Here is a 20,265-nt window from a genome sequence, read left to right as displayed (position 1 = left end):
GTCATTCATTTTTCTTTCAGAATTAATAGTAGATTGCAGACACTTCTGCTTACAGATATCACATTTTTTTAACGTGTTAACACATCTGTATAGCACATTCTTTCAGTACATATTTAATGGCATCAGTGGCTTAATGGCTGTTTTTATTTTATACAGCATTATTTTTAAGTAGTTCTATGTCAGCACGGTTTCTGTGTTGGCTCACTGCTTCCCTTTTTAGTCCCATACAAGGCGTGTTTTCAACTGAGGCAGCCCTTACGAGCAATTAGGAACAAGTGGCTGACACTGATTTCCTGCTATTGTTGAGTCATTGTAACTGATTTTTGTGCTAAAATGTGAAGGCAGATGTGATGAAACAGCACAGAAACACAATTTTACACAACTAACAATATTTGCAAAACCAAAACAAGTCAAATTTGCATTTCTTATCCAAGCGGTTTTCCTCTCCTGCCTTTGGAGACCAAATCTAAATGATGAATTATGGACTGTGAAATCTTTGATCAAGTTGCAATTTGGGTTTTTAATCTGTGCTACCCTGCAATATTTCCTCCCCTCCCTTCCTCTGTATGGGGGTATTACCGGTTGTAACATTGGCTGATGATCTGAGGCTTTCAGTAATGATAGAGAAAGAAGCTAACCTCAAAAGAAATGAGCCTTCCTTCCCTCTGTGGCTGCCACTAACATCTATTCTGATTATTGATTAATCTGCATTGTGTTTTCGTGATTAATGGACTGACCATTCGTTCAGTGTACAGTGCACGTGACAGTCCATTTTTGGAGGTCAAAATCACGTCATCCTCAAATTTCTTGTTTTGACCAACCAGTTTGCTTTGATATAGGACCAAAAAAGAAAAGAACATGCTCATTGTTATGCTCAATATTAGACATTGATCTGACATTAATAAGTTAGGTTGATCTACAGGTTATTGCTAAGGCTTGATGGGTTGTAAAAAGTACAGCGCAGTGTGTGTTCTGTTATTTTTCTATTATTAGCTGGCAGCCTGATAAGAGAAGTACCTGATGATAGAGATGCAACAGAAAACGTTGACAGGTGTATTTTGGAACACTGAGCTCCCCTGAAACCATATCCGAAAAAACCTGAATACATCAGAAATATTTCTGTTTCAAACTGTATTATTATTATGGAAACCAAAAGCGAGCAGAACACAATACACTGACTCTTATGATGATATATCGGCTCCCATTGGCCGAATCAATGATCCGGATATTAACATTAGATCTCATTTAATTCCCCCCTCCATGTCGGCTGTGGCGGGGGGGAAGGATTCTCCACTAAATATATGTAAACACCACTGAAGGAAAGTTCTGGCAGGGACGCAAAATGTGCGTTTCATCTTAATATCTTTGTTTTCCTGCGGCTGTCAGGTGATGTAAACATGCGTTGTCAAGCCCATGCTGCAGCTCCTCCATAGAGTATTCAATGATGACTGCAACTTTCCTCAGATCTTTTTGCACTGAGCCTCTACGCCAGTCACCTGACTGAAAGCAATGAATTGCCAACAGAGACTCAATATTACTACCAAGAAGGGAGAACAGCCTGAAAGAGACTTGAGATAAACAAAGCAAAAGACAGACATAGCTACAACAAGGAGGGACTCAAAAACTAAAAGGACTCTCATAAGGATGCATGGATTGACACAAAGAGGGGTTAAGACATTCAAAGAGATTTCATACAAAACAAAGACTCTTAGAACAAGTACAATAGCTAGAACAACTACAATGGCTCAAATTAACCAGACAATGAAAAAGGGGCAGAAACTGCCAAAACTTCTATGGACAATGGACACCAAACTGCTGCTCCTTGTGTCTCCTGGTTTTCTTGCTTGTGGAAGGTTGTGTGTACCCCATTTTTGTTCCCTTAAATCCTAATGTCCCTAGTTTTTATAGCCTGATAGGTATATATCTCAAAGTTTGTTCTGTTTATTCTTAAGAGCTTCTCTGCTGGCGCTGGAGAAACATTAAGAAAGTTAATGGCCTCGGGCTAATTTCCTGGTTGTAAACAGACCTCCTTAATCAGGCTCTGTTTGCTATTACACTAAACACACACAAACATGCTGAAAACAGAGCGACTGACCTCATTGGCTTATCACTTACTGCAGATCATGATGAGGTTGCTGTTCTACGGATACTTTTATGCAACAGCTCGTATCTGTGCTCGGTTGTTTTAAGTGTTTACAACAGTCAGTTCATCATCGTGGGTACAGAACTGTTTTCTTTTTCTCTCTACAGGGAGGGTCACTTTTCTCTGGTGTTCATTTTGATTAGAGTTTGGACACAGGTCAATCTGGTTACAAACTGGGTAATGTGTGTTTTTAAGAGAGATAAAACAAATCTATTAATTCAATTCAAGCACTGAATATGCTAGACCCTCAAAACACAGTTTTCCCTTCTTTGCTTTCTTTGTTTTCTAGTCTTTGAATACTTCATCATCCCTCACTTTAATATATTCTCTAAGCCCTGGTTTCAGCTCTATTGAAGCCATGTCATTTTAAAAACCTAAAGACACATGTTTACTTAAGGCCGCATATTTTTTCACCTGAAATATTCTTTTTTGATTTCATACAAATGTATTTTTTATGCTGCTTTAAAGCTTGGACATAATATTTGTCCAAATGATTAATCATTCAGTCGACTAAATGCATACATCCTTAGCACCAGACGAGTAGTGATGGACGCGATAAGACTACTACTGCTACTTGTTAGAATTAATGTCTCATACTGTACATAATATGATTATCTTGCAAAGTATAGATTATTGCGGAATTGCTATGATAATGTTGTTTTAATGGCCACGTAATAGGGATGTAAAGATTATTTTATAATCGTGATAAATCGATTCAAAGGTGTCAAGATTCACATCGGTACTCTGTAAAATCAATCTTGACTTCCCCAAGACAAAAAATGAAAGAGGTGAGAAGATAACAGAAAAGACAAAACCTGTGTGCAAAATACAAATATTGCAAGAAGACAGGGAACTACAAAAATAGAACAACCAACGTGATGCAGCATTTATTCGACACCACAATGAGAAGCTCCAATCACCTCCCCTTGTTGCGTGGAAAAAAACCATTAAAAGGCCAAACCACACTGACAAGTGGGTTGTAATACACAATTTTGTTTTTCAAGTGAAGAAGTAAAATGATTTATTTGGTATGTTTTACCGCAATATAATTATTGGTTATAAATCTCCATAAAGCTTCCAGACAAATACAGTGAATAGTAGTAGTTTTATGATCTTCAGATGAAGAAAACTCGAGTCAAAGCAGTTTTTTGGAGTAGCCTGAGTTATGGTAGGATACCTTTCTTTAAACTAATGAAACACTAAAGGGATTCTCAGCATTTTGACACCAACACATTACCGATGCACACACTCACTCAGAGGAAAAGCTTCTTTCTTTAGCTGCAAACGAGCAGTCAGTTCTGAGAATAGAGCTCTGTTCGTCTGAGAAACCAGAGATCACTAATCAGACAAGACACTCATTCATGTGTGTGACCTTTGACCTTTTAATCCAGTCACAGGTGACTGTGACAATCGGGTACTGTTACACATCTTTGTTTGCCTGAAATAGCTTTAATTCCACTGTTAGGTGTGCGTGTCTTTGTGTGTGACTAAAACCTGACTTCATCTGTCATCATTACCGTTTATCTACTTGTTATTTATATGACTTTTCATTTTAAGATGTATGAAGTGTCGGTTGTGAATAAACCCTTATCACAGTTTCTAAGAGCCCAAAGTGAAAAATGCAATCACACATTTTGTCCTAAAACACAGAATCTACTGTATATCAACTGTCAGGTGTCTGTTTTGTGTTATTCTTTAGCGGTTTAATGTGCTGAGAGGTATAGACAAATAGACAAAGAGACTATAAACTGTCAACTGAAACACAATGACCTTTCATTTTGAAGTAAAACGTCAAACAAAAATGTCTTATAACACAGGAAGAATATTATACACAGATAACAAGAACTTCTAGAAACCTTGTTGGTTAAATCAAGCGCTCTTTAGGTCTCACTAGAGAACGTTTTTATCTGTTGTGTTAGTCAGCATTTAAATGAAATCTGGAAAGTTCAGTGTTGGTCCAAAACACCCCCCAAACATTTAACAGTCCACACAATTTAACATTCATCACTGAAGCTTTATTAATCATCACTGTAGTGAGTTAAATGTCATTTCTTTCCAAGAAGAAGAAACCGTTTAGTAAACTAACTTGAGTGCTTACAGTGCATTAAAAGGGGAACTGTTTGTTTTAGGTATTTTATTATAGTGAAACTCTGTCCTACAGCAGGCAGTTACAATTGTGTTTACTCTATCTTCATTCATATTAATATAACTATGTTTGTATTATATCATGAGGAACATATAGACACAGATACATTAAAACAATGATGCAGACAAAACATGGTGTGTTTTCAGAGCCTAGGCATCCTTGTTTAAACACTTTTTTTTTGACAAGCACATCTGGAAGGTATTTATAGCTACAGCGCTGACGTCACCTTGGCAACCAGTGCCGAGGGGTGTGTCGTCTGCCTGTACGGGAATCGTCAACATGGACTGAGAGCACAAACACACGCAAAGAAATACTTTTCCCTCCTTCAATTCTTACAAATAGAAAACATTAAGAAAATAACTTAAAATAGATTTGGTCCTCGGATGGTCCCATTTCTACGTTGATGTGCTCATGAGTTTTAAGTTGTGGAAATTCGGTACATGGATGTTACAAAGAAAATGTATCTTATGGTTAATGTAAATTTTTGGGTTTGTTGGTGGTCTTTTAATTGCTCTTTTTTTATAGCTTTATATCCAAAGATGTAAAAACATGGGGATTGAGCCTCTTTACCTCGCCCCCATTGGTCCTAAAATACATGTGGCTAAATCTGAGCACATACACTGATACCTTATCAGTTTGCCAGTCAATGTTCACAAAATAATATTAAGACGTTTCAATGAGAATTTAAACATTATAATATTATTCATAAACTGACTACAATCTCGTTTTATTGAAATAAGAAAATCGGGAAACAAAAAAACATGATGACATATCGTCTTGTGAATGTGTGTTATGAAACATATTGTGTCATGAAGTCCAGATACATCCTGAGTTTCATCACAATGAATACCATGAATGAATTGTCTTACAGTAAATAGAGAAAGTAGCTGTTTAGATAAAGCTGTTTTATGTTGTTATTTTTTTGTTTTTGTTTTTTACAGCAGGCTGTAACAAGTTTTTTTCTGCTATAAAGTTCAATATTTTCATATTTGGCCTTATGGGGATTGACTCACTTTTTAGAACCAGCATCAAGTAGACACTTTAGGAAGTGCAGTTTTTGCACTTCCACATTGTATTCATGTCTCAGTCCCACAGGTTTCTGTTTGGTCTTGATCCCTGTCAGCCACATTCAAGGTGTTACATGCAGTGTATATATCCGCTTGCATGATCTTATGTGAATACAGCGGTTAGATTGGGTCCACTGTTTAAAGACGGATGGTGCAGGACATGCTTCAGGAGCCACAGATGACTCCTGATGATTAATTGGCTTTGTGGTTCAGCCGCTGCATACCAACAGCCACTTCTCAGTCCCATCATCACTCAGCTGAGACAGACAACAGGGGCTGTGCTGGACTCTTGATTTGAAACTCTTTACTGTCAGAAGGAGCAGATAGCTGAATGAGTGGAAGTCTTCCTGAGAGGGGAGCCTCCCTCTGACTCACTCGGCCCTACATGGGAAAAACATTAAGTGGCTGATGCAAACCTGAAGCAAAGAGAAAAGGGGCAGTGAAAGCACAACTATCAACTACAAATAGAAAGAAATACTCATGTAGTCGAGCAAAAGTATAGAAACACAAAGCTTAAAACAGAACAACTTTTCTTCTTTTATCAGCAGTTTTCATAACGTGGTGGTTTTCTGATGAGCCTTTGACATCACACATTTGTAGGCTTTATATAGCTTGTATGATAACTTTGTTTGCAAGTTTAAGTGCTTCTTAAAAAGTAAAAGCCCAAATCATAAACATTTAAACAGATAGAGACAAAAAAATAAGAACAGAGAAAACTATACAAGCAAAGATAGGAATTGCATTATCAATTCAGTGATCCCAAATTCTAAAGCAACATTAGATGAGAAAGCCTTTTCAAGATTGTGTTTTTAAAGGAATTCCTAAAGATTGCTCTGATTTTCAGTTTCAGAGAGTTTACTTTCTCTTCATTCCAGTCTCACATTAAATGTTTGTTTTAAAAAAAAAAACAGCTGTACAGTGCCGCTACAACCCGCTTACACCTTAAAAAGCCTGGGCATGGCTGGAGAATGATTACCTCATAGAGCACATTATGGAAAATGTCCTGATGTCAGCTGGCGGGTTCTCAGTCATTCACACTTTAACAGCAGAGAGGTTTAAATTCCCAGTTTCTAAGAGAAAGTGGATGTTCAGTGTACGAGTGTGTGTTTACTTTCTGGATAGGAAAGTAGAAAATGATTTGAGTCAGATTTATCCTTTTACTTAACATTTGTTTGTCTTCTTCCACAGATGTTTATGATGGATAGATAGAGACGAAGAGGAGGGGAAGATGTCGTTCTTCGGCGTGGACTGTGTGAGGAAAAAAGAGAGAGGTAGGACTTTTATTTGATGGATGTTCAGAACATAACATATAAAAATCAATAGTTTTATTCTTGACCTTAATAAACAGCTGTAAACAGAAATATTTGAACTAGTAACAATTGTAGAGCTTTCTATGAGGTATCATGAACCTCTTAGAAGGTTTAGTTGTCCAGATGTCATTGCAGTTCTTAAATATCATAATACTAAAGCTGTTGGATGAAGATTTTAGTTATTACATTTATATAATGTTTTGAGTGTGGTGAAATAATTTTACATTTCCAATAACATCTCAGCGAGGGCTGTGCAGTTAATCCTATAACTTCATTGTTATCCTGATATGAGGATTCACAATAAGCACATCAAAGTCTGAATTTATCACAACAACATATTGTTATTGTTTATGTTAAGCAGATGTAATGTTTACATGACTCACCAGATGTATTGCTTTATTTATCCTACTTTTCAAAGGTTGATTGCCAACCATTATAAACACAAATGCGTACATTTCTTTCTATTTAAGGTGAATATTGTGCAATGAAATCATAACCTTTAATTAATACCTGAAAAAAGTGTGTTACAAATGGTCAGATTAAGCCCTGATTAAGTGTGTTAGTTATGGGTTTGGTTTCTGTTATATGCTAGATGTACTTTTGAAGATATGTGCGATAATGATTATTATTTCTGTGTGTTTGCACATCAGAGCTGGAGAGGAAGCTGCGCGCAAACGACCGCGAGTACAACTTCTCCTTTCAATATGCAGTAAGTACTGCTGTCTACTTGAGAACTGTCTTCTAAAATAAACACAGGATGTACAGCTAATGAGGCCAACATACACCACAAACAGTTTACAACGTTATGCGGTCATTGCAAACGTTTACTAGATAATTTCTTCTATGGGCTTTGTCTGGCTGCTGGACTGTGTTGGATGTTTTCTGGAAACAAGATGTGAGCCAAAGTCAAAGATCATTTAATTAGAAAGGGAAATGGAAAGAGGAGACAATTAGAAATAGAGAACTGTTTTGCTCTAACACTTAATAATCATCATAATCATCACAGAAGTAGAGAAGGAAATTAGCCTTGAAAAAAAAAAAAATGTTTTTCAGTTTTATGAGAGTAAAAGAAAGATTGCTTACTCTCTTGAAAGATTGGTTCATCCGTACCAAAATATATCTTTCCCAGAAAGTCTTTTAGGTTACACATACAGGTATGTAACCTCAAACACATACTGTGCTGTAGAAACAAATTATTATTATTAATAATTATTATAATTATTATTATAACTTTACAAGAATTCAAACACCGAATGTGAAACTGTAAAACCCTTAAACAGAAAGTATTTAGTTTAAAATATCAATGACAAATGAAAGGACTGAACTTTGTTTTAGGTCATGATCATCCCATCGAGTGTAAAATAACAAAATTAATGTAAACTCTAACTTTTTCTGATTTTGTACATCCAGAACAACACATCCAGCGTGTGGGCGGTTTTGTTCGTAAATAGATGCAGAGAGATAAAGTCAGTGAATCAGAGTCGGAGATTTCAGCGTACTGATAAGAGCCACTTGGTCAGGACTACAGGCCTCCCACTAGATCTTACAGTCATGATGACTAACATCTGGCTCAGGAATTCTGCACAACCCAATGAAGTGTTTGGTACAGAGTAACAGAGATATACAAATAAAAAACATCCAACATGTGGGGAAAAGTTTCATTAAGGACATACACTTAGTATATATTAATCATTTTGAGCAACCAGGCTGTTTGTTCTGCCCGCTGACAGAGTGTCCTGTAATTAAAGCCTCTGTCTCATCTCCTCTTCCACCTTAATCTTCCATCTATCTGCATGTTAACGCTCACGTTCTGAAATTGAATGTATGCCTTTGGATATTCAAAGGACATCAAACATAAGGCTGTATCTGTTCAAGCCATGAATGTTATCCCATCATCTGTCCCATCATGTCTGATGCACAAAGCCAAGTTTCCGTAAAACATTACATGAAACATTAATAATATTAACCCAGTCCACAGAATAACACAAGCTGCACATATTTACCACAACATGCCCAACTACCCGACTGTTTTCCTTCAGGTTGTGTCTGTTTTGCATCCAGTTCACATCCAGCAACATCGATGTTAATGTATCACTGGTTTGTTTGTTTTTTCATGCTATGAGAAATTGTTTTTGTGAAAGTTGTAAAAGATATATGGTGCTTTCGAGTCATACATACATTTTTACTCATAACATTTTATTCATGACATTATTCTGAATGATACTGATTTTTCTGTGACACCTATATAGTGAAACAGCATACATAAATTAATCTGTAAACTGATGGCATATAGGCAAGTACTCTTTTTTAAATATTTTTAAATATTCTTTTAAATTTTATTTAATATGTGGGATAATGAAAAGCCAAATTCATTAGTAACATTACTTAATTGAGCACTGATCTGCTTCTAAATCTATTTTTGCTAAATCTTTCTTAAACTATCCAGTTGACCCAGTGTAGATTGTGTCATTACTCATAATTTGGCAGCTAGCTGTTAGCCCAGTTAGAAAATGTTAGGAATGCTTATTGTAGGTGTAAATTATCTTAATTTGTTTTCTGCTTAAAATCAACAAACTCTCTGATAATTGCTTAAGCCAGTTGTCCTTTGCAATAAGTAACGCAAATGTTCTCATACCAGAGAAGATGCCCTGTCAGCCCTTTTAACTCAGTGCAGATGATGGCAGAGGATTTGTAAGTAAGAGGGAAACCATCATGCCTGCACATCTGTATTATGATAAGAATACAAGTTATACAATATTCATGTAACAATACTCTACAATGCACTGTTTTAATTACACAATGGGCAAGACACTTAACCCTGCATTGCTCCTGTTGCTTCGGTGGTGGTGTATGAATGGATTAGTGTTGTACTTACTCTCTGATGTACGTCGCTTTGGATAAAAGCGTCTGCTAAGTGAATTGTAACATTGTAAAATGTACTTTGTACAGATTTGCTGCCCCTGCCCTGAAAAAAGTTATGATTCTGTATCAGTTATGTGTCTTTAGTTTTAACCATAGACATCAGTAAGTACTTTCAACCTCTGTTTTTTGGGGGGTCAAATTCTACATTTCAGTATTGCTCCTTTATTGGTTTAACACTGTTTTTCTGTCTGCCCCCTTACACCTTTTCAGACAAACGCAATCAAGACCAACAAGTACAACTTCTTCACCTTCCTACCTCTTAACCTGTTTGAGCAGTTCCAAAGGATTGCGAATGCCTACTTCCTGTTTTTGCTGGTGCTCCAGGTGAGGGAGAAAAATGTGTACACACACACGCACACACACACACACACACACACACACACACACACACACACACACACACACACACACACACACACACACGCACACATGCAGGCACACGCAGGCACAGGTAGGCAAGGCTACCTTCAGACTGTCAAACAGAAGTTATGAAATATTTAATACAATTCTAAAAAGAAAAAAACAACAAATTAGATGAATTAATTTGTGAATGATGTACACATTGGCAACAAAAGATTATTAAAGAATATGAACCTTGAACACGATTTTGACTCTGAGGGGAACATTTGGGAAGTGGTTTGGTATTAGAGCTGCTCGGTCATTGCAAAAAAATCATCACAATTATTATTTGATTGATTTTAAGCTCACAGTGATTTAACACGTTTACTCACTGATTTGACAACGTCTGCATCACATGCCTTTATCAAACTCAAACACTCTGAACACTTTTAACAATCTGAACACTTTTAACACTCTGAACACTTTAACAACAAACACTTACATTTACCACACGAGACAAAACCAATGGATAACACTGCATGTGGCACAGTAATCATTCTCCATTATCTTGTTTATATGATTGAGTCAAAATTGTAATTGAAGAGGGCAAAGTGCTGCAAAGGGGACTGCAGCCTCTGTGCATGGGCATTACCAGCTAGGCTATCCGGCTATCCATCTTGCTTTGCTGTCAATGACTATAACAAATGTATGTAAGTTAATGAACATAAGGTCATAACTGGTTTTTTTTAACCGTTATTGTATGTGGCAACTGTGATCTTAAATGTGGTCTTTAATATATTTGTCTTTTATGTCCTTGTAAAGCACTATGTGACTGTTGTCTGTGAAAAGCACTGAAAAGTAACCACAGTGTTTTCACACTTTTCGAAACATGCAAACCAACACAACACATTGAGTGTCTGCATTCTCTCACAATGTGTGCCTTCAAAACAGGACGTGAATCAATCAAGTGCAATGAGATTAAGGAAGTGCCATTTAACAGGAAATTGCATCAGAAAACAGTCTTATTGCACCACAGAGGTCGTCTGCTGACAGGCCTGAAGGAACTTGATGTTTTTAAATGAATTTTATTCAACAAGTTCATGTATGCCTATGCTATTAATCAATTAAAATATGTTATAGTTATGAACACATTTAATCTTAATTTTAAATTACTTGGATTTACCGTAACTTTTATACATTTTAGATTACTGGTACTGAAGATTTAGACATTTTAAAATTCTTGTTTCCCTTTTTAAAATTCCAAATTACATAAAATGTTCCGCATTGGGACAAAAGTGTCTTTATTTTTCTACTGCTCTGCATCCAATATTTTGATGTATTTTTTTTTCCTATTTCATTTTCTATGGCTCGCTATGAAAATATAACAATAACTTAAACTTAATGTATGTGTGTGTTTTTTTTCCTCAGGTGATTCCTCAGATCTCCTCCCTGTCCTGGTTTACCACTGTTGTTCCTCTGGTCCTCGTGCTGACAGTCACTGCTGCCAAGGATGCCACTGACGATATCGTAAGCACATTTCCAGAACTCGTCTGGCAAATAATTATCTGTATTGATCCCAAAAGAAATTAAAAGACAATATATATATACGCAAAGGTGTCTTCGGCTTTTAGAAAATATTTAGAGTTCTATGATGTGAATCTGGATATAGGCCTGTTACAAAACGTTAATCATACACACATTGCATTGTACTTGAGTTAAATTTCAACGTTCCCTTTTGGGTCACTTATAGTACAACATTAATAAAAATTAATCATTGAATGGCAAAAACTATTTTAAAAAATCAGGTTTGTCCTGTACCCTCTCCAATATCTTCTTGTTTTTTCCCACTTGGAAGAAACCGGTACATTTCATCAAACGCTCAGACTTGATCCAAAATAAATCCAGTGAGAGTTGATGCTCAAAGTTGCTAATAGTTTTATTGCAAATCAAAGTGAACCAAAAAGTATATGTAGTGGCTTGAATGACCTAAAAAACATGCAATGCCTATCTTTAAACATGACTGCTAAGCTTGCTGTCAATGACGGTATGCGCGGTGACCCGGCTTCCTCCCGGGAGGGCGCACACAAAAAATTGAATTACAAATGAAATGCAAAGAGAAGAGAAGCCTTTTACCTGGAAAAGGGTTAATTTTGGTTGTTTGGTAAAGGTTGTATATTTTTTGTAGCAGTTTATAGCTTTACATTCTCAAGTCCGTTTACATACTCAACATTTTTCCTCTTTAGTTCATGTAAACACTAGTAGACAGGCAGATTAGATACATTATCAAACTATCCCAATGAAGTCAATATAAATTATTTTACAGACATTCACAGATTCTGTGTTTTTCCCCAAAAACATTTTATTCATTAATTTCATTATTGGTGTAAAGATATTTTCACTGAGTTTAACAACCTTCATCCACAAATATCTGTGAATAAGATCACTCCTCTAATCAGTATTACAAAAACAAGTAAGATAATATATATATGAGCTAAAGAGGTAGTCACTCTTATTATATCTCAAGTGTACTAATGGTAATGGTGTAAAAACAATATTTTGTTCAAACTCTTGAAAAAAAAAAGAAAAGCAGACTCAGCACTTTGTGGTGATTTGTGTTATCTCATGCTCGGTGGGAAAAACATCAGCCGTCTCCTGTTCAAAACACTTCACACTGCACTTAGCCCTATGTTATCTCATTTCCACCGTCAAACAAAAACACATATTATTTTGTTAGCAGAAGCTGTTTGCAGGCTTCTCTGTGTCAGATTAAATGCAAAATAACATAATTCAGTCCGTTTTAAGCTTGGTTTATTTCAGACTTGGCTAATAGATCAAATTTGAATATCAACATACAACTGTCCTTCACATTCAACTTGCATTCAGCTACTGTGAGGAACTTGTGGTTTGTGTTGATCTTGGCACTCAACAAAGATGTACGTCGTCTCTCTTTGCTCATCCTGTCTTGTACGTGTGTAAGTCACTTTTTTTTTCATGGAAAATCTCTTCCCGAAGTCTTTAAACATCAAAACAAATGTGTTAGTCACCACGTCTGACACTGACCTGGTCGCAGTGTTTACAGTAATTAAACATTACCATACACTGTAGAAATGATCAATCGTCATGTTGATGGCTGGGTTTGCATTTGAAGATCATAGACATGCTTTAATATTTGAATATTAGCGTCCTTCTGTTTCTCACATGAGCTTTAAGTTAAGTGATTTGTCTCTTTTCTGCTTAATTGTTGCTCAAGAGACTATTTCATCAGTTAATTCTTAAAATTACACCTTAACATGGTGTTTTAGACAAGAATGATGTCAAGGTGGAATTGAAACTTGTTAAGAAATAACAAAAATTCCCCTCAGTCCAGACTCACAACTACAACACACAGGCGACCTCAACTGCTTGTTCACGAGGAAGTCGATTTTGTGTTTTTTTTTGCTTACTGGGAACTGAAACAATCTTGTAGATTAAGTTGTCAAGGTCGTGTGTGTGTGTGTGTGTGTGTGTGTGTGTGTGTGTGTGTGTGTGTGTGTGTGTGTGTGTGTGTGTGTGTGTGTGTGTGTGTGTGTGTGTGTGTGTGTGTGTGTGTGTGTGTGTGTGTGTGTGGCACACCAAACCACCACAAGGAAATGAGTGCTGCCATGGGTTAAACATTAGCTGGTGGAGGAGAACAGAAGTCCTTTTGTGTGGTAGGGTTGGCCATCCTGAACGTTCCTCTTCTGTCGTTACCCGTGTGCTCCCTGAGTGAGGTCACTGGGTGGGTTCAGGTTTGATTTTGATCTCAGCTCACACACAGAAACTCAACACTGACCACGTATGGCAAGGTGGATGACCTTGCAAAACAAGTGCTGAAATATCTGACTCAAGGGTTAAAAAAGCTGCTGACAAGCTAACACCTACTGAACTATGCAGGACGTTTCAGTGTTTGTTATATTTTGTATTCGATGATATGATGAGAAAAACATTTTTCCCAACCTTTTATCAGACAGAATGTTTCTGTTCCCATTTTAAGGTATTATTTAAGACTTATTCAAAGGCTGTTTTTTATAAAACCGTATTGATGAAGTTCAATGGTTTTGCGTCATTTTAATAATGTTGCTCTCTTTTTTTAACCGTTGTGATTCAAACAACATAACAATTCTCAATCAAGAAGATATTTCATTTGTTCCATATTTAATAAATACAGGCCATTACATTTGGAGCAACACAAAGCGTTGTACATCCTAAAAATCAAAAGGCCAAAGATGATGACATATTTTTATCCCTGGCTTTTGATAATGTACATACAGCACATTCAACACGAGGGATGTAACATAAACCCACTATGTGATATTGATATGACACAGGATGACTCATCAGATCACAATTACAGAAACAGTAATTGGATGATACACAAACTTGAAAGTTTTTTACTTTTGATGGAAATGGAAACCACATGTCCCCACTGTCTGTCTCACAGTCGCCTCTGGGTCTACACCATGGAAATAAATTAATTAATAGTAGAGACTTAATTATATTGGACTTCCTCTTTGAAACAACAACTAAATTTTCACACATTTTCACCACAGTGTTTCTATGAAACACTTCTAACAGTGTGTTAGTTTGTGTTTGTGACACCTTTGTTAAAAGGAATTTTTTAATTCAATGATTGAAATGAGTTTCACGAAACCTTTTTTAAACCCAGTGTTGTTTCTTTCTGTGTCTTTTTTCCAGAATCGCCACAGGAGCGACAATCAAGTCAACAACAGAAAAGCTGAAGTTCTTATTGATAGAAAGTAAGTTTGGTACTATGCTATGAATCACGGGAAGTACACCTGTGCCCATTTACACAAGGTTTTATGTAGCTTTCTCCATGCTTTGTGTTTTTGTAAAGGCACCATCCTTTAACTTTTCTTTATAGGTAGGTGTTCCTCAGGGAATCTGATCAGTTCTGTTAAACCTTGTTCCAAAGAAGCCCTGAAAAGTACCATCAAAGTCATCTTATTTCATGGTTTCAGCTCTAAGGGTGAAATAAACTATTTATAAATCAAGCATTCCCTTAGATATTTGAACTGGCAGACAGAGGATCAACAGGATATATACCAAGTGCTCCCGACCTTCCTGCAGCAGCTTCCTGTGGATGGACTTGAAAGAGCTTTGGGTTATAAAGCACGCAAGGAGAACACTGATGGGTCAAATACAGGAGACTAAAATGAAATGATGAATAATGTGATTAAATACCTAAACATGAGGTCACTCACATTTTATAAATTAATAATCAATTCTGGCCAAGTTGTCCCTCACCAACGCTCAACCACTCACCCACCATTGTTATTTTAAGACTATTTTAAGATTTTAAGACTTCAACTGTGTATTTTGTACTAGATCAAAATATAGTGGGTCTGTGTGCATCTTTGCTCCAGGGTTTGCTCTTATTGGCTTCCCTGAAATATAGTTTATTAAGAACACATTTTACAACAAAGTCAGAAAATGCTTTCCAAAGCACTTTTTTCACCGCTTGTCACACTTACCAATTCACACCACATTCACACACTGATGGCAGAGGCTGCTATGTAAAGTGGCCATCAGTATTAGTAACTCTCATAAATACATGTTCATACAACAGCGAAGAAGCAGGGCGAGCAAATTAAGGGTTAAGTGTCCTGCCCAAGGACACATCAGACATGTGGCTGCAGGAGCTGGGACTCGAAAACCCCAACCTTAGATTGATAGACGACAGACTATACCACTGAGTCACAGCTGCCCCGATCACATTCATGATTAATCACATATATCACATTCAGTATTCATAATTTATCACATTATACATACATTCAGAAGCATTTCATGGGAAAATAATCTTATTCCAGCCAAATTTAACAAATCTCTTGCTGTTATTGGCAGACAGATGATACAGGAACATGCAGTGAAGGACGGGGACTAATAATAGGATGCCCTCTGTGGTCAGTTATTATTTCTGCTTGTTTATTTCCTGACAATCCTCAAATAACAGCAGGGGAAAAGAAAACCTTTCTCTGAGCTCTTCAGTACACACACACACACACACACACACACACACACACACACACACACACACACACACACACACAGTCCAAACATCAACTTTCTAATCTGTTTCCTGTTATTAGACTGCGCAGTGAGAAATGGATGGATGTCCAGGTGGGAGACATCATCAAGCTGGAAAACAACCAGTTTGTCACAGTGAGTCAGCTGAAGAAAAGAAACGCTTCTTCACATTCTATTCTGTTCCCCATGTCCAATTAGACTTCACCCCTATTTATAGTATCATCACAGTGTTTTCATTGTGTGTTTGTGCTACACTTTTATTTGTGATTATTATTATTTTTTTATTTTATCAATCCTTTTTTTTTCTACATGTTTCTAATGTGTGTGCAAAGGGAGTAAATATAGATAGAACATGTTCCTCATCATTTTTGGGGAGACATTCCTATAATCAGTGATTGAAAAAAAGAAAGTAAAGCTATAAGCTACTGTAATGCAAACCTTTTGGCAGTTGTTCAAACAACTAGTAAGATAAGAGAATCCTTTATTGGTGCCCAGAGGGGACATTTAAGATTCATAGTAATGCATGCTTATTTGATGCCGTCATTTCAGGCTGACCTCTTGTTGCTCTCAAGCAGTGAGCCACTCAACCTGGTCTACATTGAGACAGCAGAACTGGATGGGTAAGACTGTTTTTTTTATCCAATATGAAGATTCGAGATAACATACCAGTACAGTTAATCATGCAACATGTATTTTATTCCTGTTCTCCTCTTCCTCATCTCTAACACATTTTCTTCCTTTTTCTCTTATTTTGGTCCTTCCCTTCCTCAGAGAGACCAACCTGAAGGTCAGACAGGCCCTGCCCGTGACAGGAGACCTGGGAGAGGATATTGAAAAGCTGGCCGACTTTAACGGTAAGACTATTGTATTACAGGACAACTAACTGCTGGTTTCTGAATTCATCAGCATGTAAGACTAAGAGAGGTAAAGTCCCCCTACTTCCTTTAGGGGTTATGGGACTTAAAACACTATCATAGACATCACCTGGGCAAATTTAAGTTGCATTTAAAGAGCCAAATGCAAAACTAGTTTCTAAAATGTTAATATTAATATGTATGCTCCTGGAGCATTCTAACTTTTTCTGCAGCTGCTGTGAGCATTAATAGTTAAAGATCTGTTTCCCCTCTGTTCTCCTCAAGGTGAGGTGCGTTGTGAACCACCCAACAACCGCCTCGACCGCTTTACTGGAACACTAACCTTCGCTGGTCAGAAATACCCGCTGGACAACGAGAAGATCCTGCTGCGAGGCTGCACCCTGAGGAATACCGACTGGTGCTTTGGACTTGTGCTATTTGGAGGTGGGACAGACTTATCTCAGACTCGTATAGATAAAAAAAAAAAAAAAGTAGTGGAAATTGTCAACTTGTGAAGATATTAAAAATTGTTTTGGGGCACTGGTTTAGCTTTAGAGCAAGCGCCCCATGTAGCGGGTGTGTACAGTAATCGTCGCACTGGTTGCAGTTTCAACTCCTGATCTCGGTGTTGTTTTGACTGTATCATCGGCCACACTCTCTCCTCCCGCATCTTTCAAGATTTTGCTTAATTCTGTTCATCTTCTGCAGGTCCTGAGACAAAGTTGATGCAGAACTGTGGGAAGAGCACGTTCAAGAGGACCAGCATAGACCGCCTGATGAACATCCTCGTCCTTTGTGTGAGTCTCCCAATTGCTTCCTTTCATCTCATCTCAGGATGGTCAAACATGTAATTATTTTGTTATTAGAGGAATTAAGAAGTCCACTTTTAATTCATCAACTGAGTGGGATTTCATTCATCTCTAAAATGACATCCAGTTTAATCATTTGAACAATTCAGTATAAATGGTTTGCCAATGCGTTTACTGGTGTTTAAGCTCATTATGATATAGGGCCCTAATTGACGTTCTAAAGTGTGTTGTCCAGGACAGGTGTGTTGTGATTTTGGGTGTGTTCTTCTACAATGTGCTAGTTATGCGGTTCACAATCTGGGTTACCAAAGTTAGCGCATGGCACAAAGTGGTCGTAGTAAGTCCCAGTTCAAGATTACACATGGGTGTGTTTTTGACATGAAAGGAATTAAACCAATAACTGTGAGTAAACCAGTAACTCTGATTCCCTTTAAGAACCAGGTGCTCCTGCTAGCTGGCATGTTGTAATTCCAACTGCAGATTTCAGTCTTTATTTTTAAATAGACTGAAATCTGGCCAGCTCCTTTAACTTCTCCCCATCCACGGCCTTTGAACACACAGAACTCACACAGGACACTATATGAAATAGGTTAGCAGATTTGAGATATTTCCCGCTGATGCAGTCCCACACCTTCAGAAACGATCTGTTCCTTTCCATATTAAAAGAGAAGTGGTAAACAGTTCCACATTAGGTACAGAAATGAATTCTCATTAGTTATTAAAATCTCCAGACAAGCCGACAGGATCAGACATGACCTAACTAATGTTATGATTGCTAAACTTAAAATAAAGGTTGGCTGTAAACATTTATTTACTTTTTTGTCTCTTACCTGGAATCCTTGGCTGTACTCTCTAATGCGTGCGTTTGGATATTGGGGAGTCTGCTTATGAATAAGAGTTATAATAAATCCATCTATCTTTTACATGAGGGAGTGTAAGTTTGTGTTTCTGCGTGTGCTTCTGTGTATATAAGACAGAGTAAGCACAGATGGTGGAGTGCTTGGTGTTGGTCTTGCGGTCTCCGTGGCTTCTGTGCTATTCTATATGAGTGTTAGCACTCCCAGTGAGTGCAATGGGAGTGCTAATGTGCTTCCCTGTGTGTCGGGCGGAGTGGAAGTCTGTTATGAACTCATTTTTATGTACCCATGTCTCTAATATGCCCTCTAAATGGCAGGAACAACATTTCACAACAGACTTTGGTCTTAAGTCTTTAGCATTGTTAAGATAGGAACGCAAACTCACAGCCCTGGGTGCTTAAGTGGGACCGAGCTTCTTTGCTATTTACACAACATGAGCGCTGGGTGAGAAAATGTCAACTGTGTCAGGTGGAAAGTAGAAAATAGTAGTTTCTTGGAGATTTTTCAAATGCTTTTTATTCCTAGAACTTGTACAAGCACATGTTACATTTCATTCATTCCAACCAAAATGATAAAGACAAGAATGGAGTAAAAATCAGTGCATTCATTTTCTGCCTTACTTTTGATGCAGATTTTTGGTTTCCTGGCCTTCATGTGCACGATCCTGGCGATAGGAAACTTATTCTGGGAGGTGAACGAGGGCTCACAGTTCACAGTCTTTCTCCCCAGACAAAATGACAACAAGGCTGCCTTCTCTGCCTTCCTCACGTTCTGGTCCTACGTCATCATCCTCAACACTGTGGTGCCCATCTCTCTCTATGTTAGGTAACAATGTACAGTACAAACATGTTAGGTGTGACTGTAGGTTTTTTAAAGCAGCTTAAATGACATGTAGAGAGAGTGTGGCAGACAAAATGAATAGAAAAGGAGACGATATGCTCGTTCTCATTTTGTTTATCTACATCTCTCTTCAGCGTAGAGATCATTCGATTAGGGAACAGCTTCTACATTGACTGGGACAGGAAGATGTACTACGGACGTAAAGACACCCCCGCTGAGGCTCGCACCACCACGTTGAATGAAGAGCTCGGTCAAATCAAGTACATCTTCAGCGACAAAACGGGAACGCTCACCCAGAATATCATGGTGTTCAACAAGTGCTCCATCAACGGCAAAACTTACGGTAAACTTGGAGACATGACCTAAAAGCTCTTAAGGTGGAACTGTGTCCATTAAAACATGGTTTTAAGTTCTTATAGTTTACTTTTAATGAACCGCCTCCTTTGGTAATGAAGTGAGACAAAGTGAACAGGACCTCATCAATGACTGCAGTCCCCAAAACTCTCAAAGGCTAACTTTTTTTTGTTTTTCAATCAACTTCCATAACCCAAACCGTGTAATATTTATTTTTTACTTAATTAAAACAACTCATTTATAAGTTTAACAGCTTTTTGCATCCCAAACCATATCTGCTTTTTTTATGCTTATTTTTTTATTTTTGTGAGTGTAGAAAGGTTGATGTTAAATGTACCAGACCGCATGCTGCAGATTGATTTGATTACACTTAGTCATTCAAATCTACTTTGGTTGCAGGATTCTTCAGAACTGAGAATTCAACAAAACCATGCACTAAGAAATGTGTGGATAAATACTTTCAAGAGAAAAATACCCTGATAATTCAAAAAAGTATTGATTTGTTCATTAGTCTTTTGAAGGGGTCATTTGGCTCTTGCAGTTTTTAAATCCATCATA

General features: G+C 37.3%; 1 protein-coding gene across 1 annotated transcript in view; it reads left to right on the top strand.

The window, feature by feature from the left end:
- Window positions 1-20,265, top strand: part of LOC109997013 (phospholipid-transporting ATPase ID) — a 38,076-nt gene that overhangs the window by 5,492 nt on the left and 12,319 nt on the right. The window contains exons 2-13 of the mRNA XM_065947743.1: window positions 6,545-6,627; window positions 7,317-7,375; window positions 9,799-9,912; window positions 11,356-11,454; window positions 14,641-14,702; window positions 16,056-16,128; window positions 16,543-16,613; window positions 16,765-16,847; window positions 17,133-17,291; window positions 17,556-17,644; window positions 19,145-19,338; window positions 19,488-19,696. Coding sequence (XP_065803815.1) covers window positions 6,585-6,627; window positions 7,317-7,375; window positions 9,799-9,912; window positions 11,356-11,454; window positions 14,641-14,702; window positions 16,056-16,128; window positions 16,543-16,613; window positions 16,765-16,847; window positions 17,133-17,291; window positions 17,556-17,644; window positions 19,145-19,338; window positions 19,488-19,696 — 1,255 coding nt within the window. The 5' untranslated portion in view covers window positions 6,545-6,584. The remainder of the gene's footprint in view (window positions 1-6,544; window positions 6,628-7,316; window positions 7,376-9,798; window positions 9,913-11,355; window positions 11,455-14,640; window positions 14,703-16,055; window positions 16,129-16,542; window positions 16,614-16,764; window positions 16,848-17,132; window positions 17,292-17,555; window positions 17,645-19,144; window positions 19,339-19,487; window positions 19,697-20,265) is intronic.

This window comes from Labrus bergylta, chromosome 2, assembly GCF_963930695.1.
Source record: "Labrus bergylta chromosome 2, fLabBer1.1, whole genome shotgun sequence".
Taxonomy (NCBI): domain Eukaryota; kingdom Metazoa; phylum Chordata; class Actinopteri; order Labriformes; family Labridae; genus Labrus; species Labrus bergylta.
The sequence above is the reverse complement of the archived record's forward strand: the minus strand, read 5'-3'. Positions and strand labels throughout refer to the sequence as shown.